The 26,171-nt window shown below is 32.9% G+C and overlaps 1 protein-coding gene across 1 annotated transcript in view; it reads right to left on the reverse strand.

Annotated features, from left to right (window-relative positions):
- LOC124361776 (nucleoporin Nup188) overlaps positions 1-26,171 on the reverse strand; it is a 42,986-nt gene that overhangs the window by 11,277 nt on the left and 5,538 nt on the right. Inside the window, exons 4-13 of the mRNA XM_046815746.1 lie at positions 24,379-24,648; positions 22,643-22,755; positions 21,254-21,497; positions 16,691-16,972; positions 14,707-14,958; positions 9,399-9,556; positions 7,056-7,329; positions 5,704-6,034; positions 1,794-1,927; positions 347-505 (exon numbers count right to left, since the gene is read on the reverse strand). Of these exons, the coding sequence (XP_046671702.1) occupies positions 347-505; positions 1,794-1,927; positions 5,704-6,034; positions 7,056-7,329; positions 9,399-9,556; positions 14,707-14,958; positions 16,691-16,972; positions 21,254-21,497; positions 22,643-22,755; positions 24,379-24,648 (2,217 nt within the window). The remainder of the gene's footprint in view (positions 1-346; positions 506-1,793; positions 1,928-5,703; positions 6,035-7,055; positions 7,330-9,398; positions 9,557-14,706; positions 14,959-16,690; positions 16,973-21,253; positions 21,498-22,642; positions 22,756-24,378; positions 24,649-26,171) is intronic.

Here is a 26,171-nt window from a genome sequence, read left to right on the forward strand (position 1 = left end):
TTTTGTTACATATGATGAAGTACTGATACGAGAAGAGAACCATAATTATTTAATAAATACGACCTTGGACTTTTCCAAAATTCACTGTTACTGCCTTTAATCTAATTAAATATTAATTTTTACGTATACAGTAGACATACTTCCTGGTCTTTAAAATTGTATCTCTTTGTATTTTAAATGACATGTGTTTTTATTTAAGTCTAAATTGTTTGTGTTATTACTTTAACCACTTTTATTTCAGTTATGTGAGTCTGATGATGTGTTCCTTGAACACAAAAGGCCTAACAAAAATAAAATTTAATAATTATTGGAGTGTTTGTTTATAAATTGAATAGTTTTTACTTACATCGGCAAACCGAGACAAAAGCTTGACGGAGTTGCACCTAACATCAGGGCTGAGGAAGTTGTATACATATCCTGCCACATTGATAACGACTCTGTACGTGTCAGTCTCCTTGGGCTCCTTGTAGATCTCCCTCTCAAGTCGCGTCAGCATCCTCTCATCCTGCAATTTGTGACAAATCATGATGATTGTAGTGAAACCTCTACAACTGAAACTGCCTTGGTGTGATGCTCCATTACTGGAACGTTTACAGAACTACAATAATGAAAAAGTAAAAAGGTCCACTGGAACTGTCATGACAACGCGACCGTTGCAACGTAGAAGTGGATCGTAGCAAACTAAAACTGTCTCTTCGCAACAATGAAAAAGTAAATGTTTACTGATACTGTCATGATAATGCGACTGTTGCAACGTAGAGGTTGGTTGTAGCAACTGGAACTGCCTCGTCACAACAATGAAAAAGTAAATGTTGTATTAGAACTGTTAAAAAAACTAGAATGGTAAATTGAAAAAAGTCCAGAGAGGCTATATTTATTAGTAGTCTTTCTTCCCCTCTCAATTCTATCTGCTATTGCTGGAGATTTCATTTGTACTCAACAATTTTCATTCATATGTAACAATGATTTTACAACTTATATTTCAACTTTAATCTCAAGTAAAAAAGTGTTGGTATTTTACCTGTTTTATGTTATTAATTATTAAAATTATTAATTTTTGTCTTAATCAAACTGTAAATTAACCCATTAGCAACAAATTATACATATTGCTTGTCAACAGTTAGTATTGGCATAATTACCGATGACTGGAGCTACCTGTCACGCTAAGTTCAACATTTTATAGTCATAACATTTTCCTGATATAGATTATTTTGGCATATGTCTAAACTATTATATCGTTGGTCAGTCTCTTAAAACATAAAATGCTTGATTTTGAAGCTGACTCTCTTGAAATCGATGGTTGTTTACCTTTTCATCAGTTGATTGCTTGTATTGATTAGTTACTGTGCTCTAGGTGTGTCTGATGTCGAAATGATGCAAAGAGTTTGTTTTGAGCTTATTTGTTGTCAACTTTTTTTGAATCAGACTAACAGTTTTCATACATTTTTAATATAGTACCCATAACACTGTCAACAGTTATAAAGTGATAACAGTGTCTATAAAAAGCGAATTGGCAACACTGTTTCCCACAATGAGTCTGTAACCCAAAGTGAACAGACAACTAGTATGCTCTCTACCGGTTGAGAAAGATTGCAGTGCAATTGAAAATTTCTAACTATGTGTTAAATATGTGTACTTTTATGTGTTCTTTCAATCAGTGGAGCCAAGAAGATTGTTTACAAGTTAAGTCTTCTGATTCAACCCAATTAATTCAAACCCAATCTTCTATTTCGTCACTTAGAGGTGATAGATTGTAATTGTTAGTTTACATCTAGTGAACCAAAATGACGTACATGTTGTGTATGCTTGAACAGTATACACTTGTTGAGTATGGAGAGCGCGGAGTGGACAGAACTGATCAGCTCCAGACAACATTGGGCATCCCAACTGTGGAAACTCTCCACCCAGGAGAACAGTTGTTGATCCCCTGCAAACAGTAGAAGACAGATTTTTGTAAATCATTGATAACTTTTCGTATGAAAAATTATAATAACATACAGTAAAGTCTTGCTAACCGGATATGACAACACCTATACCCTGTTTGGATCATTGAATGTCTGTGTTAAACAGAATAAGCTTTTAAACATATTTAAAACAGTTTTATTATAGAAACCCCTCTTTGAGCACAAAGTACTCATAAGAGGTTATCCAGAAAGTAGATTATGTTTGATATAAACAAAAAAAATTATATTGTACACGTTTGAAAGTGACACTAAAATACTATTTTTAAACAGTCACCATAAAAATATAGGCACTTAACATAGCGGTGAACTAGTTTTGAAATTCCAGCATTATAAAATTCTGCCACCTGAGACTTCAACCAGGTAGTCATACCCTCCCGCAGTTCCACGTTGTCATCAAAGTGCTGCATCGCAAACCAGGTCGTCATTGTCAACGGGTGGTAGTCGTTGGGTGCAAGGTCTGGACTGTAAGGCAGATGTGGAAACACTTTCCACTTAAAAACATCCACACTTTCACAGATAGTCAGGCAGTATTGAAGGCGTTGGACTCTTGTATGTTCAACTGCAAACTTGTCTGGGATTGCTACCAAGTCGTTTCTTCCCTTGCCAGAATCAAACAATGCAACTGTTTGTTGGGTTCCTAGTAATGAGGGGATCTCTGGGAACGAAAGAGCTGATGTCCTGGCTAACTTGGCTCAGCGTCCAATATGATAGGACATCAACCGTTCTGTGACATTTCTAGGTGTGAATCCTTTCTGGATAGCCCTTGTATTATTAAGATTATCAATAATAAGCAGAATTATTCTAGTGTTGGTTGCACTCAATTTGAAACATTGTTGCATATGGTGCCAGAAGTCAGATATAAAGTGGACAGCAAACAATAATTTGTTCACATAAAACGAGTAAGAATTCAATTACAAAGTGTTTAAAATACTAGTGTTATTTTTTAATTTGAAGATAATATTGAAGAATTCTAAAACTTACTAGACACAAGGGTTATGCAGACTGAAAACCCTTAAAAAGTAGGATAAATGTTTCCTGGTATATAAAATCAGAAACTAGCGTGACTACAGCTTAATCCATGCTAACTGTATAAACTAGTAGTAGCTCCAATTTGAATTATATATATATATTTGCATTCGCTTTTAGTTGTGTCCAGATCAACCAAACATTAGATGATCAATAAAAATTAATTATAATATGGAACAAAAACTTAATTCAAATATAAATAAGTTCAAACAGTTCTTCACCCTTTCTACTAATACGAGCTAACTTTTTTATTTTTCATAATTTGAATAAATATTTCAGATGATTGCACATTTTTGGCACAACTGTTTTATTGCTATGGTCTTGTTCATTTACATGCTGCATGTTTACGTTAAAGCATAAATGAGGTGTTCTGTTTCATTTGAAAGTTGTTTTGTGTTGATATCATTATGAGCCGTAAATAATCCAATGCCACTGATGGTGTTAATCCTTTTCAATCTCATTCAATACACTTTGCTTCCATGTAAATTTTTGATGCTACTGATTTCATTGGTATTTAATTATAGTATTTTTGTTATAGTACTTATATTATACTAAATTTACAAAAAAATTTCATATTTAACAATGCAACAGTTTCAAGATTTAATATTTAATCATAAATTTATCAAATTATTTTTTGTTGCAAATAAAACTTAGCTTACAATCTATTAGAGATATCTATACCAAACTGTTTTTACCATCTTAAAGTTAATATACTGTAATACAACTTTAGAATTCAGTTACCATAAGCAGATAAAACATACATTAATGTGATACAATATTAGTCAATGTTATTATCAAGCAATGTACTGAATTGAATTGAATTGAAAATCTCTTTATTCATTGAATATACATTTTGTATACGGCGTCATAAAAATGACTTAACTAATATACTTATAAACTAAGAGGTTATAATGTGATAAAATACTCCAATTTCATAGTCAATCTAATCGCAAATGCCCCAATAATTGCAACATTAGCCATATAACACAGATTAATTTTTAAAAATACATAAATAGTTAACAATATAATAAATATTTAAAAAGTAACATTTTAAAACTATGGAACTATAACAACAATAATAATATATTTAACCCTTCCAACGCGGCTAACGCCTAAAGACGCGGAACTGCCGAAGCTTTAAACGCGGATAACGTCTACAAACGCAAAAGCTTTAATTTTGAAATGGCGAAGAATTAGTTGTTAAAACTTCCGTAAGAGAGCAGGTCAATGTTCCTTTCGACTGTCGGGACTAGACAAAACGCTTTGTCATCGTTGGTGGACGTTGTAACGGTATCTACTAGGGTTGAAAACAATCGCCGCCATTTTTTGTATGGCCTGTGACGCAGCATACGCCTACAGACGCGTTCGTTTCATTCAGCTGTTTAACTACATGTGTGATGGTCGTATGTTGGTTATATTGTTAAACAAAGTGTTTTGAATCAGTCCGTTGTTATTCTAATAGTGTTTTAGTTTGTTTTTACTAACATTTAGTGTAATGTTTTGTTATAATGGCTAATCCAACTTTTACCATTTTACTACGAACAACGTAGTTTGAGCGCATTTTTGGTATATTATGTGTAATACTTTTTCAATTATTTGTTTTGTATTTTATACCAGTTTCACCATACAAGTCCAGTTTATTTATTCTAAATAAATAAGGTTTATAAGTACAATATTTGTTTCATTTCCCTTGTAGGCTATCGTATAAATAAGTTTGTGTGAATTTCATGTTATTACATTTCAAAATCTTATACTGAACTTATTTAATTTTATTTACTAATTATACAGAAACTTCAGTTACAATTTACTCATTATAAATAACCTGTATAAATGTAATGTAATCTGTCAAATAGTGTTCCTATGTACATTATCCTGCAATGCAGGTTATTCAAAATTTCAAATGTTTTCGTACGTATAAAATTCTCAAAAATATGTAATATTACATGTTTATTATTTTTTCTTATAAAGGTAATACCAAGGAATATGAAACAAAAATTAGCATTGGGAAATTTAAAAAAAAATACTTTTTATGTCTTAGCGTTTGACAGTAATTTAAATTAGCGCTTTAAGGGTTAAGTAATTAACAAGACGATAGCAACAATAATTTCAATAAATACACAAAACAATCCAAATAAATACATAAACACAAATTGATATATTGCTGTTCTATAAAACACTGAGTTCAACGCAGAATTATAAAACTCGTCAAATAAATATAGAGATAAAGAAATTAAGTATGACTTCAAATTTTTTGGTGAACATTGCATTATTTTTTTCTGCAGTTATTGTTAATGGAATTTTAGTTAAACATTTCTTCTTTATGTAATTAGTGTTTTTCTCATAAAACTGCAATCTATGTTTGTCCAGTGTAATACCACATCTTGTACTGTACTTATGGCTCACTCTTAACATGGAAGGGCTGTTATTTTGTACATAATTTACACTTTCATATCTATATAATCTATATACTGTAAAAATCTTAAGCTCTTTAAAAAGGTCTTTAATACTACCATTTGTTTTCAATTTTGTTCATTATTCTAATTCTCCTTTTTTGGAGTTTGAGAACATTATCCAAGTTTTCCTTAGTGGTTGCCCTATACACAGATATTCCATGTGAAATATGGGAGTGCACTAGAGAAAAGTAAATTATTTTTAGTGTCTCCAAATTACGACCAAAACACATTCTTTGTAAGGTACATTTTACGTTGCTTACCCAGAGAGACGACGTGGATGAGGGCAATTGCTGGCTCCCAGTTCAGCAGATGGTGAAGGGCCGTGTTGGCAAAGAGGTTCTTGGTGGGCATGATACAAGTGAGGGGTTGTTTTCCTTTACCCTCCACCTGTGTCATGACACTGGTCTCCGGAGGATAGATCTCTTCCAACGTGACGTCCAGGACACACTGGATAATCTGGATACACAGCCACTCGATGCGTATCCGCTGTCTCTCGTCTGCGAATATCCACTGGTTGTAGTGGGGAAAGACGTCTCTCAACACAAACTGTACTCCGGCTAGAGCTGCCCACGACTCGAAGACAGACGGTAACTGTTCCATTCATTTTATATTTTAATTGGTGTACGAATAAATGAAATATAGTTTACTGCTAATTAAGATTCACAAAACTATTACTAACTTACAAAAATGAAAAAAGTTTTTTTCAAAAGTATTTGCAGCTCAGATTCTCCATTTCCAACAGTATGATAATGTGATAAAACAATATCAACTAAGGAAGTGTCCAATATAAACCACAGAGGACTCTGTAGTTCAATAAAATGGTTAATAGAATTAAGCTTGTTTGAAAGGCAAAACTGCTTTGGTGTGGGCGTGTGTGTATTAATCCAGAGTATATCTGTAAAGTAATGATGCTGAGACTGAGTCTGATAAAAAGAATTTATTGATCAGTATAACTCTACCAATATGAAACCCCTTTACACCTCAGCAGTCCCAAATCCGCTTTAATAATAAAAAGATTAAAATTTTCATTTAATTCTTTCAATACGATTACCACATTGCAAACTCTTTGAAACATATAACGTTTGTGGAATTGTCTAAGCTAAAAACTAAAAATATGTACACATGTATTTCATGTATGTCTAGAACACAACAATTTTATTTCAATTTTTAAGTAAACTTTCAAAACCAAGACAACAAAATAAAGATATTTTAGATATCAAATTTATTGAGTGAATACTCTGAATCTGATCTACGAAGATAGTGAATTACAAAGCAAAATTTTCATAAAGGACTAAGAATGTTTTCCACTCTGGTCCTAAATTTACAAAATCTGTTTAAAAGGAAATTAAAGTTCTTCCATAGACTAATACATCAACTAAGATAAATAAATTTCTAAAATAAATAACAAACCAATAGCTAATTGAAATGTCTGCTACAAAAATGTATTAAATGATAGAGAAAAACCTTTTATACAGAAATGAACTTACAGCTACGTACGCTTGTGTGTACGGTTGAGTTCTTAAGATTAAGGTTGAGAGTCGCTTTTACTTGTAAAAAAATAGGTGCAAATAGCGATTGGGGTGCAATCTACTATAAATCATGATTACTGTACCTCAAACAGTTTATAGATGAACTCAAGGTACGACACAAGGACTGTGAATTTGCCAGAGTTGAGTTCCACCAGTTCCAGAATGGTCTTGACCCCATTAGAATGATAGTAGTCCCCCTTGGCACACTGAACATGGTCCAACACAACCTTGTCTATGTCGGGAATGGCTCTGGACACCTCCAACAGCATCACAACATCCTTCGGGTAGTACTTGAGCAGAAGTGTACATGTCTTCAGGCAGGCGTTGAGCATTTCTGCGTCTTTCCTCTCATGGTACCTGACAGATTGAGTCATGAGTTAGGGGTTTAAAATACTTTAATAAGAATAAGAATAATTTATTCACACAATAGAACTCAAAGGTTTTCTGTGCAAGTCAAAACATCAGTATCAAAAGTAATTATAAAAAAAGCAACAGAACAGAACTGTTTACAATCAAACAAGGTAAAACACAAATTCTTGTAACAATTTTAAGTTATTCCTACAACAACAAAAATCGGTCTAATCAAGACATGAGTATCACGAGAGCCTTGTGGAGACTATAGAAATCCTTCCCGATTAAGTAAGCCTTTAAGTAATTTTTGAAACTGTTTACATTTGTTTCAACTTTGATTACATTTGGAAGAAAATTGTAGAGTTAAGGACCAAAATAAAAAATTTGAGTTTTTGAAGGTTGACTCTGAAACGGTCTGAAATTAGGTAATTTCAAAATTCTGTAATTTCAAAAAATCTGTAATTTGCGATCAGCGGTCAAATAGACTCAGCAGACTCGAGAAATGCACAAAAACAAATATAAAAGTACTAACTGCGAGCAAATATTATTTACAAAATGATAATTGTTAATTAGGTCATCTATTAACAAGTTTTTAAACACAAAGAAAGCAAAAAAAAACATGATTTAGTGATCGGTGATTTGTGTATTGTCATTCAGTTTATAATTAATGACGTGGAAAATGTCAAATCCCGATGATTGATCATTGAATCTGAATCTTTGTTGAAGATTTGGTGGATTAGAAATTTGGCTTCAACCCATCATAATCCCTCTGTTATCTTTAAATAATATAAGAGCAATGGGGTAGGTAGGTTTTTGAGGGGAGGTGAATCTAATTGAAGAGCACATCACACCAGAGTAATAAATCTAAATTAGAATAGATTAGTTAGTCCTGATTAAAATAAAGTGTAATACGTTCAACTATTGCATTTTAAATGCAATACGATGTACACTACCTATGGTTGACTTGAAATGTTTGAAACATTTTAAGTTTAAAATGCGTTTAATAATTAATACAAATTATGTCCATAGTTTTTAAAAAATAACAGAATATATTCTGAAACCTCATTGTCATATTATAACGTATCTAATTGAAGTGGAAGGAGATATGACTTTGTTCTTAAAAAACAGCTATTTCTCTGAACCACTGTAAATCTCTTCACAAAAGAGTTGTATTCTTGGATTACTCTTTATATAACCAGATAATCCAGAACAGTTTTAAGAATGACAGAAATAGGATTGGTGGTGCTTTTGTTTAAACCAGCAGGTGATGCAGGTTTTAAAAAAGCTGTTAAGATTTGAAAATCAACAAATTTTTAAGATTCCGAATAGGATTTTGATTTAAATAACAGAATACATTTTTTATTAAGAATAATCAATATTTGATATGCAATTCATGTATAAACACTAATATGTCATTAACAGAATTGAACAAGAATAAGGGTTCAAATGTGATACTGATTACTTAAAAGAGGCCTTGATATGAATTGAATAATCAATAAAATGACAATTATTCATTTAAGTGAAACCAAAACAATTTCCCCTCAATACCAATTTGAGAACTCTATACGTTACTGCAACCACAACCAGATCAATATCTGTGCTCATCGCTAAGCACTAATATTTGAGGAACAAAATCGACAGAATCAAGTAAATTAATATAAGATTTAAAGAAGGCTCTATTATGAAGAGAATAATCTAAAACAATTTGTTGACATGACTAAAACAGTTTATCACAATAGCAATCTGAGAGCACTCTATACTTCGCAGAAAACAAAACCAGTTTGACAATTGTTGCCATTGTTGCTTCAAGGACTAATACTAATACATCATAAACTACAACGGAATCAAGTAAAAATAACAATGAACTTGCAAATTTACAGTATTTCAAAACTCTTAGTAATCAATCATCCAAGAATTAGAATCACCAGATTTAAAAGTCCGTTGTTAATTACTGTATATACCATTGGCTATAATCAAAGTCCCAGCTGTTCTAACTGAAAATTAAATTAGAAGATAAAAGCAAATAAAGATATATTATTTTTACCACCATAATAATAGATTATCTATCACCTTACAATTCTATTCGAGAAAACATTTCATCCACAGCGAAAAACACAATTTTCTTGTGTTCTTTTCTGTTTGTTAACATTTCATTGTAGAATGATAGTACGGACAAGACGTTTAACCGCAACAGCAACATCTCTTCTTCCGGAGGCTTAGGATACTGTGTCATCTAGAAAATACAAAATTTACTTGAAAGCAAACTCTTTAAAACTAATAATATTTAATATTCACTAAACAAACTACTTAAATAAAGAATTTTCAGTTTAAAAATTTTGTTTGTAAATGTTTTTTAAAATTACTTATTTTTTCACCTGTTGAAGTTCTAACATTTTGCAGTAATTTAAATTTTAGCTTTGTTGTTGAGCAGTGTAAATCTTTGTAAATGACTTTTGTTGTGTATAATGTTTACATTGTCGTAAATATTTTATATAGCTTATTGATTTTCACATCTTGCAAGTTTTGAAAGTTTGAAAGTATTAATTGTCTTCCAAGAAAAAGAGAAACTCCAGGCCCAATGTTAAGCCTATTATTGGTACGAAGAAGAGTGAAGAGGCAAATGTATGCAAGCTAAAAGCTATTGGAAAACGGAGTTGGATATTTATATCTCGTCTAATCGCCTGAAGTTCAAAAAGAAGATTTAGTTAGCTACTTGGAAGGAGCCGGTGTTAACAATTCAGAGTGTTGTCGAGTTGAAAACAAAGTATGATACTTATAAATCATATAAAATTGGTTTGCCTTTGGAGTTAGCCTCAAAAGTGTTAAATTCTGAGTTCTGGCCAAGTGGAACACTAATATGTGAATACAATCAGCGCTAAGCCTAAAAAATAATAAGGTAAGGAGTATGGTTTTTTTAGGCAAACCCAAAACTGTAGTAAATAGCAAAGTTTGCACTATAGCCAGGCCAACTGTAAGAGGGTTTAACCTAATTGTTTGGAACTGTCATGGACTGAGGGAAAAGTCGGTCTCAGTTGAGGCCCTTGGGTCACACAAACAATAGTGATATAATTTGCATAACGGAGCATTGGCTAAACTTTGGACGAGATATATCTCTTTTTAAGTTGCCTAACTATGTACTGGCATCCTCTTTCCTGTAGGACAATTCACTCACATGTTGGTTCGGCTCTATATTTAATTAAAAATAATCTAACTTTTTCATGAAGTACCTTTGGATTAATAAGTTAGCTGTCGAATTGCTCTTTGAAATATCGGCTGTTTATGTGGGACACTTTAAATGCTCTTGTTGTTTGTTTATACAGAGTACCTAACACCCACGGATATTGACAGGTTTTTATTGTTATTTGATGATCTATTGCAAACTACTTCCCATGTGAATCATGAAGTGATCATCTGTGCTGATTTTAACATTAACTTTCTCGAGACCCAAGGACAGGAACACTGTGGCGTTTAGTAACTTAGTTTGGAGGTTATGGTTGAATATCATGTTGAATAATTCAATTACACGTCCTGGGAAACATCAACAGGGGCACCTGCATAGACAACATTGTCACTAGTGTTCATCCTGATAGATGGACGGTAAAGGTAGTTCCTACAGTGGAGTCTGATCATTTTGCGGTGTCAACTTCCATGGAGCTGTCTACAGTTTCGGAGGAGGGTAGGACAACGTCTCTTACTAGGTTGGTTCAAGATAAAGAAACTCTTACCTTTTTGAGAAATTTGAATACCATGAACTGGTTACCTGTTTACAGCTATTCAGCTGCTAGTGATAAGTTTTTGTTTGTTTTTTAATTTATTTATGTGGGTAGTTAACTTAACTTTTCCAATTAAAACTGTCAAAAAAAGATCTAGTGTAAATTCTAATATTAATAAATGGTACTCTCCTGATATTTAATAGCTCTTAAGGAATCCTGTCTACATTACTATTATTTAAGTAAGGATACAAATCTCAATATTTCCTGGATGCATATAAAAGGTTGAAAAACATTTACCGCAAGGAGATTAGATTAGCTAAACTCAGTTATAATAATTCATTGGTGGCTAACTCTTCCAACAAACCTAAACAACTTTGGAACATTGTCAAAGATAACCTCTCTGTCAATAGTAAGGCTAAAGCCAATACCAATAATAGTATTAATTTAACTGCTACAGGTTTCAACAATTTATTTTTATCAACAGTAAATTAATGATCTAGTCAGTAATATACCAAATAGTAATTTTTAATGTTAGTTTTATATCTGTCAAATGTTTATAATAATGTGACTTCTGTTTTTTTTTTCGTTTACTCATGTAAGTGTTGAAGATGTTTTCTCAGCTATAAATTCTTTAAGTAGCAGTAATAGTCAGGATGTCTTTTATCTCAATTCTAAAATTTTTAAAGATAAGCAGTTATTATATTTCTGAAGTTTTATGTAATGTTATTAATTCATGTATAGATGTAGGTTATTTTCCTGATAAACTGAAGATAAGTAAGGTGATTCCTGTTTATAAGAAGGGCAGTAAGGATGAGTATCATAGTTTTCGACCTGTGTCCCTTGTACCTGCTTTTTTCGAAGGTTTTTGAGAGGTTAATAAGCCTACAAATTATTAATTACTTGGAACGAAATTGTTTGCTTTCAGCCAAGCAGTTTGGTTTTTAGAAGGAATCGCACCACTTGTGATGCGGTTCGTGCCTTTCTTCAGGCTTGTCTGGATGGCATGGAGAAGGGGCTTTGTGTGGAATCAAGGTTCTTTGACCTTTCAAAGACCTTTGACACAGTGCAGCATAAATCACTGTTGGTTAAGCTTAAACATAGGGTTTTGATCAGATGTCTTTGTCTTTCATTGAGTCCTATCTTAGTAATAGAAACTCAGTGTGTGTTTTTTTAATGGGTCGTTATCTAGTTTTAGGGATGTTGTTAATGGTGTTTCCGCAAGGATCTATTTTAGGACCACTTTTGTTTATCATATATATTAATGATCTGCCAGCTATTTTAGATGATGATAATACACAGTGTCACTTGTATGCTGATGATATTTGCCTTAAATGTTACTTGTGAAGACAAAATCACTGATATTTTTAATTTTAAGATTGGTTTACTCTCGGATTGGTGCAATGTTAATAGTCTGTCTTTAAATTTAGAAAAGACACACAAGATTTAGCAATGTCTTTAAATAGATGTAAAGAGATTCAGTCTGTTAAGTTTCTTGGTGTTCTGTTGCAAATCTGATTTAAAATGGTTCTCCTCACATTAATTATATTTTTACCCAGGATCACTATAGAGGTATCTTTATGTTAAGAAAATAAATTACACAGTTTTCTAATGATGTTCTTCTTCTAATTTATTATAGTTATATACATTCTTTTTTAATGTATGGTGCCATCTTTTGGGCCAACTGCTCTTACTCTCATTGTCTGTTTGTCTTGCAAAAGCAGGCAGTTCGATTGATTTGTAAAGCTCCAACTAGATCCCATTGTAAGAATTTTATTTTATTAAGTTACAAATTATGACAATTTCCATGTATCTACATTTATCAGTGCCTTATTTATGTAAAACAGAACATACATCTTTTCAAATCTAATAGTGATTACCACAGTTATGAAACTAGAAATAGGCAGGAACTAAAGAAATGATTTAGTATCCTACAGTACAACACAAAATAGCTTTAAATATACTGCCATTAAGTTATATAATCATCTGCCATTATACTTTAAAAATCTACCATCGAAAAGTTTTAAATGCTGTATTAAAAGATTGTTAACAGACAATAGTTTTTATAGTGTTGATGAATTTTATGCTATAATTAGTTAATGACTATTTTATTGTATTTTTGACTCTGCCTGTACAATTATGTAATGATTGTTTTTCTTGGCAATAAAGAAATGAAATGAAATGTTTCACTGTAATAAATCAGTTCCTGCCATACTAACTTTCATATTTTTTTCTAGGACATGTTTCAAGTACATCCCAGTATTTTTAACAATTGTTGTATTACTTATAAAATATTATTATTTTTTAATTACAAACAACCATATTTTGTACTACACAGAAGTCAAGAACACAAATATTTTATCAACGATTTCTGGTCAGTGTTTCACTTTCGCTGGTGTGTGTGTGTGTGATGTGTTGTTTGTGCACTTGACTTTGCTTGGCTTTATCTCCAATCTGTACTTTAGGCTGTTGGTGTACCAGTTAGGCACACACACAGCCACTTATGTGTTGGTAGAGACATATTTTATAGCTTTTACTCATTAAACTAGTTCAATGCAGAAAAATAGTACAGTGTTTTTATTATTTGGTGAATACAGAATTATTTTATAAAAAATGTAAGACAAAATTATCATTTTTTTATTTGGATAACATTTGCAAATGTATATCATAAATATTATGAGATGAGCATAATTGATTTGAATTATTAATTAACCATTGACTACAATTAAAATTCAAAATTGTATTTTTACTCTCAGGTACCACATTAATTTTTCATTTTGTAATGGAAATCATTTTGTGGGTGTTTAGAGTCAATTAAAAATATTAAGAGACCATGTAACACGCTAAAATTACAACAATTAGATTCATACCAGACCTACCACTAAAATTAAAATTATGTGGATCATTAGCCTACCGGAGCCACTCCCAAGTTTGAGGTTTAGGCCTTGTCACATTTTTTTTCCCATCACCACTTTCTCTCAAAATTTCGTCAAGGTTACAACACTCACTTTATTTTTACTTTCATTGAGTATGCTCTCCACAAAGTTACTAAAACTCACACCATTTTACTGTGACATCATTTCAGAACAAACAATCAACAGGTGAAACAATAAACAACAATCAATTTCGAGAGAGCCAATCAGCTTCACAATCGAGCATGTTATGACAATTGATATAATAGTATTGACAAATGCAAAAATAATCCATATCGGGAATATTTATAGACACGAAAATTACGTACTTTGCGTGAAATAATCAGTAATTACACATACGCTAACTGATGACAGACAATATACGTAGCCAATGAGTTATACTGACACATTTTTGGGATTGTTTTATTGTAAAACATATATTAGGTTTTTAGTTTTTTTAGTTTCCAAGCATTACGAGCATAGTGTTAGCAATGTTGTGATCCCGTGTGAACAGGAATTTTGGAGATAACGATCGTTACACTGGGATTATGAACCAAGATTAGACTGATAATCTACGGTTTGATAAAGATGCAATCTGCAGTTCCTGCCTTTCATTATCTAACTTTTCTGTTTCTTATTCTTACAGTTTCAAGGAGGACGCAATAAGGAACAACGATACTGAGAGTCTGCTAATCTCAAAAGATAAAAATACAACAAGCCCACAATTCTTGTAATAAGCTGTTTACTGTAGCAATACTTGCCTTTTGTGACCACTTGTACAATGTTTCCTTGACCACATGCCAGATGGACACTGAGAAGTCCCAGTGGATGAAGATATCGGTTTCCCCGGATATCACACAGCGGGTGCCGACAGGAATCACTATCTTGTCGGAAGCTACGAACGGCTGGACAGGCTCCAGGCTGCGAAACACATTGTTCCCAAGGGACTCCATATTGATCACTCTCGTCTGTAGCTGAGTAAACTTCACCTCCCGCTCCACTCTTTTTTCTACCTTACGAAACAAAATTTAAATATTAAATAAGAATTAAATGTAGTCAAAGTAGGGTTGCCATTTCCCTGGTGATTATTGACTCTGAGGATTAAAATATAGCTACAGGAAATCTCCACAAAAAACAAAACATCTCTCTTTAAATTTTTTTATAAAATTACATTATATGGCGGAACATTTGTATTCAAGTAGTATTATGACGAAAACTATTTACGTTTTCAGCTCTTTACATCATGTAATAAAATCATTTCCAAACTTAAATCCACTCTCCATAAATTTTATTATTATTACTCTCTGGCTTTGTATCAACAGGAACTTTTTTAGTTTTTATCTATATTAAAAGTTATTGAATGCAGAGAATAGGAAGATTAATAGCGCTGGCAAAAGTGACATGAGTAAACAAACCGAATTGAGGACTAAAGGAACCAATATGCAGTGGATGTCAAGTTGTTTATGACGAACATTTTAGCATGCGTCATGTTAGTAGCATTTAATATGAATTGTAAAAAGATTAGAGACAAAGAAAAATGCTAAAGAAACAAATATAAAAAATACTAAAACTCTATTTTTATTTATATGTTTGTTTCTACACTAGCTGTTTATAACAAAATTAAGTTAATTAGCAAACAGTTAATGTTAACAATCTTCAATAAAAACAGCATATTTTAAGGCTCATTTTATTTTGCCCATAGTCTCTGCAATTTATAAAAATAAAATGATACAAAACTAGTAATTAACCTCGGCTTCGCACGTAATTTTATTTTGAAAAATAGGAACACCAAGAGCATTTTCTTTTTAAATGACATTTCAAACAATCCTGAGATAAGTGTTAATTACTGAAAGATATTCTAATCTTTTGATCCATTTTTGATTTAAGATAAAAGATGAGGCCCTGAAGTCGGAGAGTGAATTTGTTTTTATAACCTCTGAAATTTCTCAAATTTCTCTCCAACGTTTCATGAATAGTTCCAACAATTTCAGTAACAGTTGAAATATTTTAGGCTAGTATGGAGGAATCCTAAGTCTAAAGGGAGATTAAAGTTAAAGTCCTTAGCTTCACAAGTTAACACATTATGATTTGTTACCAAACCATATCCAACAACTTAGCTTAAGACCTTTTAAAATGAAAATTAAATGTTTGTTGTTGGATTTCTGCTGTTACAATATTGAAGAGTTTGTTAGTTTAATAAGTCAGGTAGATAGACTTAGTAATTAGTCAAATAATCATTAAGCCTAAGCATGACATTGTGTCGCATTTGTGAAAATGTTTACCACAATAAATTTTCTGATTCTGATGTAATAAATTATCAAATTTTACTGTAGTTCATTAAAATTCTAATAAACACAAACTGAGACAAAGAAAAGCTTGAGCACGTAAAATGACATGTGTACAGTCTAATTAACTGATAGATGAATAACAACGATCAAACATTTACTATCATCTGTTTAAATGTGTATAAATTATTATACTTATTATTCTTGAATTTGACAGGTGATTAAAAGCACATTTACTGTCTACTGATTAAGCCAATTCCATAAATATATAACATACAATATAAATATAGATAATAGAGTATTAAGGGAGTTTTCAAAACCAGTGGAGAGTATTCTGGAGGGATTTTTGAAATAGGAATATGCCTTTATGTTCTTCTATTTCTTTTTCTAAACAAATCGCAACTGTTGAATAATTTTATGACTACACAGTTTGGTTGAGAAACTACAGCTTGCAAGTTACCTGATTGACATAGAACTCGCTGTGAGACGCTATGGAAGTGTAGATGTCAAAGACAGGACGCCAGACAACAGGGAAGAACCTCTCACATTCTCTGAGCACCAGCTGGAGCCCATCGTTCTCTGTGAGCCAGAAGTGTTTAAGGACCCGGGCGTCCCGCACCAGCAATGCTACCAACCTGTGAAAGTCGTCACAGCGCACATAGTCCAGTCCGAAATTCACCACAGACAGGAATGCCACTTGGTATAGAGCGTAGTAAACTGCCTCACTGATCATTTTGTCATCCTGAAAATTAAGTCAGATTGAAGAATTTAATACATGACAACCTGACAAGTCAATGAAAAAAAGAAAAGAACATTGAATACAGCAGATGCAAAATATTAAAGGAATACAATTTCACAAAAAATGGTTTCCTAACTATCTGCAAGATATTGGTTTGAAGTGCCGATGGCCAAGCGGTCTAAGACATTGAACTTTGGGTCTGAGTTAGAAATAGCACAGGTTCAAATCCTGTCTATGACCATTGCACTTTTTATCAATACCATCGACCTTGTACTGTATTTATTCTCCATTCTGATTGATAACATCCTGAAAAAGGCCAGTGGCCCATGAGGACAAGCAGAATAAGGCTTAAAAGGGGGATTAGCTTCTCCTTTAAAAAAAAAAGAATAATTAAAAATTGTTCATCATATTTTAAACGTAAACATAATATACATCTTCTCCTCTAGTTTTAACTGAACCATTTAAATACTCTTTTGATCTTAAAATAAATTGAATAAAAAATTTTGATTTAACCTTTGCAAGCCACTAATAAATCTATTAACTATCCTATAATGCCAAGACAAGTAAAAAGATTGTTTTTCTTTAAATTCAAATCTAATTTTTATTATAGCTAAATTATAAACAGTAAAGGGAAAAAAAGTGTAAAACAGAGCATTTTACTTAAAATTAGCAAATTTATTAATACAAATAAAAAAGAACTATTTACAAAACTGTTTATTTCAAACCAATTTCAATTTCATTGTAAAATGTAATTAAATTAAACTGTACATTTTACAATAAAACAAGATAAATATTTCAAACTAGTCACAACACTACCACATGATGAAGAATAATAACAAGATACGTAGTAGTCGTGCACTCGTGACAACCGAGAAAGCAGTAATACACGCCACGGATATGTTTGGTTATGGCTCTATAGGGAAGACTCCGTTGGGCAGGCCATGTTTTGAGAAGAGAAGAGGAATGCAAACTGAGGAGGGTAATGTACGGTAACCCAGAAGGAAGACGACCCCCGTGGGAGACCGAAAGTGAGATGGTGGAACCAGGTGAAGGCTGATATGGAGAAGGTGGGCGCTTCAGAGGAAGATGCAGAGGACCGTTCAAGATGGAAGAGCTTTGTTGGTGCGGCTAAATATCACCTCCGATATAAATGGCCCTGGGAGTAAGAGTGAGTAAGAGTATGGCTCTATAGGAGATGCAGAACTGACGAGCAGGTGGTTGGAGTTAGACAAAGGACCCTCCCCTCCCCCTGCCGCAGAGTAAAGGTCGTTTATAAATACCTCCTTGGTAACCGAAATAAGCACAAAGCCTGCACCAAGCATTTTTAACTAAAAAAACTCCAAGAGGCATAATCTATAATCGGATATGACTATATTTGGCCTTTTGGTAAAAGTCAACCATTCTAATATATCCGTCTACGGCATGGGAAGTGTTAAATTTATATTATTTTGGAATGAAAAATGTTGTATTAATGATTATTGAACATTATTAGTTGATTTATTTTAAAGAGTTTGCTTTTAATTGAAGTTTGTGTTCTCTAGATGTCACAGTATCCCAACCCCCTGGAAGAAGATATGCTATTGCAGTCAAACATCTTGTATTTTTATAGCTGAGTTGAAGTAGTTTCTAATACTTCAATACAAAAATTAATTAACATTGAAGAGTGTTTGTATATCTGTCCTTTTCTCTTCTTTATAGAAGAAAAAAGCCTAATGCACCTGCAGCTTGCACTACTATCTTCCTAACTTGCTATCCAGTAATCTACAGTATATCAGTATCAGCTGACAGTTACATCTATTTTCACAATCATTGTTAAAACCATTATATATACTGTTACTACACAGATTATCATACTTGAATCCTTTGGTTTAAATGTTTATACAAGAAAAATATGTACAATCCCAAAAGGTACACAAAAATCCCTAACCTGTACAGCAGACTTCTGCTCTGTTCATCAAATCCTCCCCCTCCCATGCGCTACACAGTTGCGTAGAACAATGAATTAACTGGTTGTTGTTCAAATATTGCTACTTTCTAGAGTTTGTAATATGCTTAGTTGGTTTTTTGAGTTAAAAAATGTGTAATTTACATTTGTTTGCCAATGAATTACTTAATAGGATTTTTTTTTAACAATTTCTTCTTCAAAGACAATAGTGAATATAAGAAAAAGCTACGTAAATAAAGCTCTAGTAAATAAATAGAGAAACATTTTTTAGAAATACATTGGATATATATATATATATATATCAAAGCCCTTTTAGGAAATAATTAAATAAATCTTTATTGTCACAAACGTTTCACAAATAGCGCAGCTAAAAAACAGATGACATTGTAAAATATAAGCTACACTACTCTTGTCTTGGATGAGTAAATCCTAACGAGTCATACAATACAATAAAACACAAAAAACAGCAATAACACAAACAATAAAACAGGGTATTAATTGACTTATCATGGGAAAGCGATTATGTCAGCTTGTAGACCTACTTGAAAGTATAAAAATCAACATTAACAAACAGTAATACAGCTTAAAATTTAAAACCTCAGGTAAAAACTCACAATACAATTTGTTTTTTTAAGCAACAACTCCATAATGTTATATCAGAATGCGCCTGAATGCATTAATTCCTTAAACCTTGAAGGTGATTTATTGAAATTTTTTTCACCATGTAGGATGGTGTCTTTTCCACCACTTTCAGATGATGTCTGGGATATTGAAAATTAGCTTTATACCTAGTATTATGATTGTGTTTATGGTTTTCATTACAACGGTTGTTATAATTTGACTGCACTGTTAATAGGGTTTTGAAAATTATTAGGCTTGGTACAGTTAAAATTTTATGTTCATTAACAATAGACTTACAAGAAGCCTTCCAAGGTGAAAATGTCATTATTCTTAAAAATTTCTTCTGAATTTTAAAAATGTTATCTATATCTGTTGAAAACCGAGTTTTTAGTAGTGAAATATGTTATTGTAATTAAGATTACTATGAGTTACTATGTTCAGTCATTTCAGGACAGAGAGACAAACCACATTAATTGTCACTACCATTAGTCAGCTTGCCTGTCTATTAATGCCTACCAGATTACTTGCCAAAAAGGGAGCGTAGTCCATAATGGTGGGGCCTGAGCCAGGCTGCGGGATAACTTTCTCCAACAGCAAAGCTCTTGTCAAAGATTGGGAAAAGAGGATAAGAAACATTAATTGGAGTAGAGCCTCAGGATTCCAAAACGTTCCAAAACACTATCCAAAATGTTTATTTCTCCTTACACTAAAGTGTGGACAGCTCTCCTAGATCAGAGTAAGGAGGATATAAGAATGATAATAGGGATGCTGACAGGACATGGCCCCCTTAGGAAACATCTTATGAGAGTGGGCCTTAGCCAGACTTGACGAATGTAGACTCTGCGGAGAAGAGGAGGAATCAGCAGATGATATATATTTGGTTATATTGTCCTGCCATCTCAAAAACTCGGAAAAGATTCCTGGGAGCACATCTCCTCAGTACCAAGGAACAGGAGCCCTCAAATCTGATAGGCTTCTGTAAAAGCCTTGCACTTTGAGGACACAAATTTAAGTAAGGGAGGTACAAAGGTCCTTTTAGGACTAAGTGCTGGGACAAGCTGTCCTTTACCCTCAGGACAAAAAAATGCCTACCAGAATGTCAGGACAGGTGAGAGTAGAGCTAAAGTAGGGCCAGGGATTGGCTGCCCGGACTGTGTGTGCTATCAGCTCTCTCATGGCCTGCGACCGAATGCCCAAGGGAGTGAGGTGGTGCACTATGAACCACATAAATTGTCTACTAATGCCTACCAGAATGTCAGGACAGGTGAGAGTGGAGCTAAAGTAGGGCCAGGGGTTGGCTGCCCGGACTGTGTGTGCTATCAGCTCTCTCATGGCCTGCGACCGAGTGCCCAAGGGAGTCAGGTGGTGCACTATGAACCACATAAATTGTCTACTAATGCCTACCAGAATGTCAGGACAGGTGAGAGTAGAGCTAAAGTAGGGCCAGGGATTGGCTGCCCGGACTGTGTGTGCTATCAGCTCTCTCATGGCCTGCGACCGAGTGCCCAAGGGAGTCAGGTGGTGCACTATGAACCACATAAATTGTCTACTAACATGCCTACCAGAATGTCAGGACAGGTGAGAGTGGAGCTAAAGTAGGGCCAGGGATTGGCTGCCCGGACTGTGTGTGCTATCAGCTCTCTCATGGCCTGCGACCGAGTGCCCAAGGGAGTCAGGTGGTGCACTATGAACCACATAAATTGTCTACTAATGCCTACCAGAATGTCAGGACAGGTGAGAGTAGAGCTGAAGTATGGCCAGGGATTGGCTGCCCGGACTGTGTGTGCTATCAGCTCTCTCATGGCCTGCGACCGAGTGCCCAAGGGAGTCAGGTGGTGCACTATGAACCACACACTGAGCAGCGCCGCCCCCTCCTCCGCCTTCCTGTCCACCAGCAACTTCACCTTCTCATTGACAGACGTGAACAAGTCCTTGTCACACAGCCTGGAGTCGTCCCCGTTGCTGCCAACAGCAGATTACACGACATTATGTTCCAGTCAAGTAATGGCCATTTGTGTCAATTTACACCATAATTTGAAGAAAAAGCTTATAGGAATTAATTTAGCTGTATAGATTAAATTTGTAGAACAGTTTATTTCAAGAGGGATTCAAGTTTTTAGGAATGTGTCCTCAAAGATTACAAATGTTACATTTTTTTTACGATTGACTTAAGAAAGAAATTTGAGAAAACTGACAAATAAAATCAAGGGCTTAAAAACAGTAATCAACGTATCATACTTGAACTGTTTAAAAGAAAACTGTAAGCAAACAACTGTTACCCAATTCAACATTTTGTTGGTGTTGCAGTAATGGCTCTTCCATTTTCAAAAATCCATTTCTGCTAAAATATTTTTCATTTATGATTTATTTTATTGTAATATAATTAAATTTATATCCATTTCAATTTTAGGATTTGAAAAATAGGATTATGGACATATATATATATATATATATATATATATATATATATATATATATATATATATATATATACATACAAGAAAATAACAGATTTTTTTCATTTAAATCAGGAATTCTTTGTTTGAAGCGGTATAAAAATAGTGGCAGTAGTTTTGATTTATGTACTACTATATGAACTGTCAAAACGGGTGCATGTCAGATCGACATTATAATGTAATTATAAATACATATATATATATATATATATATATATATATATATATATATATGTATTTATATTTATATTATATATATTTATATATGAATATTTTCTTGATTGTGGCAACAAGGCTAACTCAAATTTGGTGTCGAAAATATAATTCTCTTGAACCAGAAATGCTCAAAAACACATGCAAAGCCTACAAAATTGTGGGCGAAACCGCAGGTAACTGTTAGTTATTTTATATCTTAGTGTTAGTTTGTAAAAACCATAAACTATTCAATGAAATAATTATTTATTATATCTTACAACAGAAATATAGGCAACATTATAATATTACTACAACAGTTTTACACCATAATTTACTGTAAATAATTATAGTAGTTATTAAATCTGTAACAAATCAGAAATACAACTGTTCCATTTATTAAATTTAACGAAACTACAAATAATTTCTAAAGTTATAAAGTAATTCTTAGGTACTCACAGCATATCAAAACTGATTAGTTGGATGAAATGGACGACGTAAAATCTGCGAAGTGTCTTGTATGGAGACTCTTTGGAACGGGTAGGCAATTCTCTCTCTGATATTTTTGATTCCTGCAGTATACAAATATTTTAGGTAATATATTTTTCTACGCAAATAACGTAGCTATGGCGGAAGAGTTGATTCAATGTCAATGTTGAGTTCAGCTTCTTTTCTGAAGCATCCGATTCCAGATGCAACATTAAGCGGAAGGTGAAATACACCAAAACTCAACATTTACATTAAAATGTACTGTTTAAATTAGGACACATCTGATCCACTGGGAACCGAACAATTTATGGACTCTTATTTTCAGTGATTATCATTTAAGTTATTAATTTATTAAAATTAAGTAAAATAGGTAGTTTTAAAAATGCTTCAACTTTTTAAGTTGTACTTTATGAAGTTCTTGATGAGAATTTATAATCCTGCTCCCGCTCTGGTGTTTTACATCACAAGTTATAATGTCCAAGATGATGTTAAAAGGAGTCCGTACGTCTCACCAAATAAATAATGTCTTCAAACACAGATGGAGTTTTGTTGCTTCAAAGGAAATGAAAATCTTTGGTAAAAGACACTTATAAAGAGATAGTTATGGGATGATGTCCAGAATAATCTGACAATTTATCTTATTCTGGTGCTTCTTCAAGGCAATAACAGGAAACAGTTTTTAATTAATTATTTCCAACTGTTGAGGATTTGATTTTAATGGAACAGAAAACTGGCACTTTCTAACCAAACAACTGGCTGCTTAAGACACTGCAATAAACTATATGTTGTTAAAAGGATGGGAAAAAACTTAATAATAATAATTAAATAGAGAATTAACTTATTAATATTTGTGCATAAGTAGTTTTCAGAAATTAATGTATGACAAGCAATGATGATAATATATTAAAACACTAATTAACCCATTGTGGGCAAAAGGCGTAGCGTGTGCATCTTTATGTTCAGTGAACCAGAGGCCAAAAGGCGCACATACTGTGTTCTCAGTTCAGCATTCAGCATTAACTGTTGTACTTCTCCACATTTCCGATAGAACGCATTCAAACCTACTTGGCTAGTTTTGGTATTTTGTTTTCTCAGTAATACCATACAAAATCTGGAAAATAAACTTAGATACATATATTTTGTTATGTTACCTCATTATTGTTTGTAAATAGCAGTTGATTCTGTATTTTGTTTATGAATCAAAACTTGAGAGATTACTATAAGAAAGTGAAAATGGCAGCAGTTATTGTGATAATGATAAATTGTTTTGGAAGATTAAAATGTAAATTCCAAAATATTTTTCACTTGTCACACTGAGGCATGATCCTAATGTATACGAAAGCCATTAGACCCTGCAAACAATTCTAACAGTGGAATGTCTCTTGCTAAGATTTTCCGCTGCCCGCAGTATGTTAGAATTTAGCAGGTTAACTAATATGCTAAATAATGTGTTATAATATGTTGTAATAATATGTGTCTAATATGTTATATTTAGAACATTAACAAAATATATAGTTCAATTATTAAACATAAAATTCAATTGTACATTAAATTATAATCATATGGAGTAACTATTTTATAAATTGAGGGAAGAGATCATTTTAAAAACTGAAACAAATGTCTGACTCGTATTTTGTACTGGTGATCATTCAAATAAATTATGATATGAAATTTTTTTTAAATCACAGTTTTATTCAAAAACAAACCTCTAAAAGTTGGAGCACTTGGTGGAGCTGAGCTATCGTACACACGTCCCTAGGGCACTGCCTGAGTGCTATGATCAGCAGCTTGACCAACTGCACTCGCTCACGAGTGTTGTGCTCTGACCAGAACGTAAGATAACGTGGGGCGGCCAGATGATTTAGGCAACTTAAGTTGGGCTGGTGAGCTTGTGAAACCAACTTAAGTTGTTTACAGACGGATTCGTACAGTGTGTCAAACTTGACGTGTTCCTTGATAAAACGGCAGAATACATCCTGTAATGAACAGTTTATAGATTGAGTATAAACCTTACACTGCTATACCTATACCTTATAATAAATAATTAACTATGTATAAGTACCATATCGTTGCACTCTGATACATGGTTTCAGACATTGTATGTATGTGCATACGTTTGTTGCAATACGTGTATATGTATATTGTGTTTTATTGTACTATTTTTGGGAAAATAAACCATATTCATTTCATTTCGTTTCATATTTCTATTCACCATAACCAGTCACAGATACTGTGCTGGCAGATAACAGTATTGTGATCTGTATTCTTTTGATAAGTTTTAATAATTACTGTTATTTAATTAAGTGTTTTAGAGTTAGTGCGTATTGCCAAAGCAAATATTTTAAATTTCCGAACAACTCATAACAAGAATAATATTTACAATACAAATTTAACATTCCCAAATGGAAAAATTTGCAAAATTTCATATAACCCATTTTTGGGAATAATTTTGAAGTTGGGAGTCCCATATAAAAACACTGCAGATAAAACTAATTACAGTATTATTTGGAATTAAACCTATATATGAAGTAACAGACTTAAGTATATATACATATATATATATGTATAGTATGCAGAAAATAAATGCTCAGAGGCTTCTTTAAACAATAGAAGAAAATTGCTAGAAATGTACGACTTAAATTTCACTTTTCCCAACAACAGTCTACAATTAACAAGAATATAATACCAAAATTCTGTATCAAAATCTGATTGGACTCCACCAAATCTTCCACCTGACCATCCCATCGAACAATTTGTTAACGTAATAATAGCGAATTTGGCTCAACCTACATTTACTGATACACTACAAAAAAAAGAAAATGTAACATTAAACGAACGAAGGGCTATTTTCATCCTTAAAACAAAACAAAAGTATAGTAATTTTACCTGCTGACAAAAGGAGATTCTGTTGTGATTTTAGATATTAATGATTATGTATACGAAATTGAAAAACAACTACAAGACTTAAAAATTTTACAAACCAATTGATCAAGATCCAACTGCTAAATTCAACGATGAAATAAGAGAATACTTGTTGCAAGAAGGTCCCAAAGAAGACATCAATATGGAAACCCTTAATTTATTAGTCCCAAAAACACCTCGAACACCGGTATTTTACATATTACCCAAAAATTCACAAACCTTCAAGACCACCTCCAGGAAGACCCCATTGTTTCCGGCTACGGATCTCCAACCGAACGGATTTCAAGTTATGTGGATGAACTTTTACAACCCTTTGTCAAGAATTTGAACTCTTTATGTGAAGAACACAGATCATATTTATCGAAAGGCTCAGTGAAATTAGACAGCCACTCCCAAATGACATTTTTGTTAGTGACTATTGATGTACAATCACTATATACCAACATTCCACACAGTGAAAGGTAAACAGTATGTAACTTCATTTTTTAAACAAGCGGCCAAGCATTCGAAACCTAGCACAAATTTTATAGTTACTTTAATTAATATGATACTCACAATGAATAATTTTAAATTTTGG

Source organism: Homalodisca vitripennis, chromosome 5 (genome assembly GCF_021130785.1).
Source record: "Homalodisca vitripennis isolate AUS2020 chromosome 5, UT_GWSS_2.1, whole genome shotgun sequence".
NCBI lineage: Eukaryota > Metazoa > Arthropoda > Insecta > Hemiptera > Cicadellidae > Homalodisca > Homalodisca vitripennis.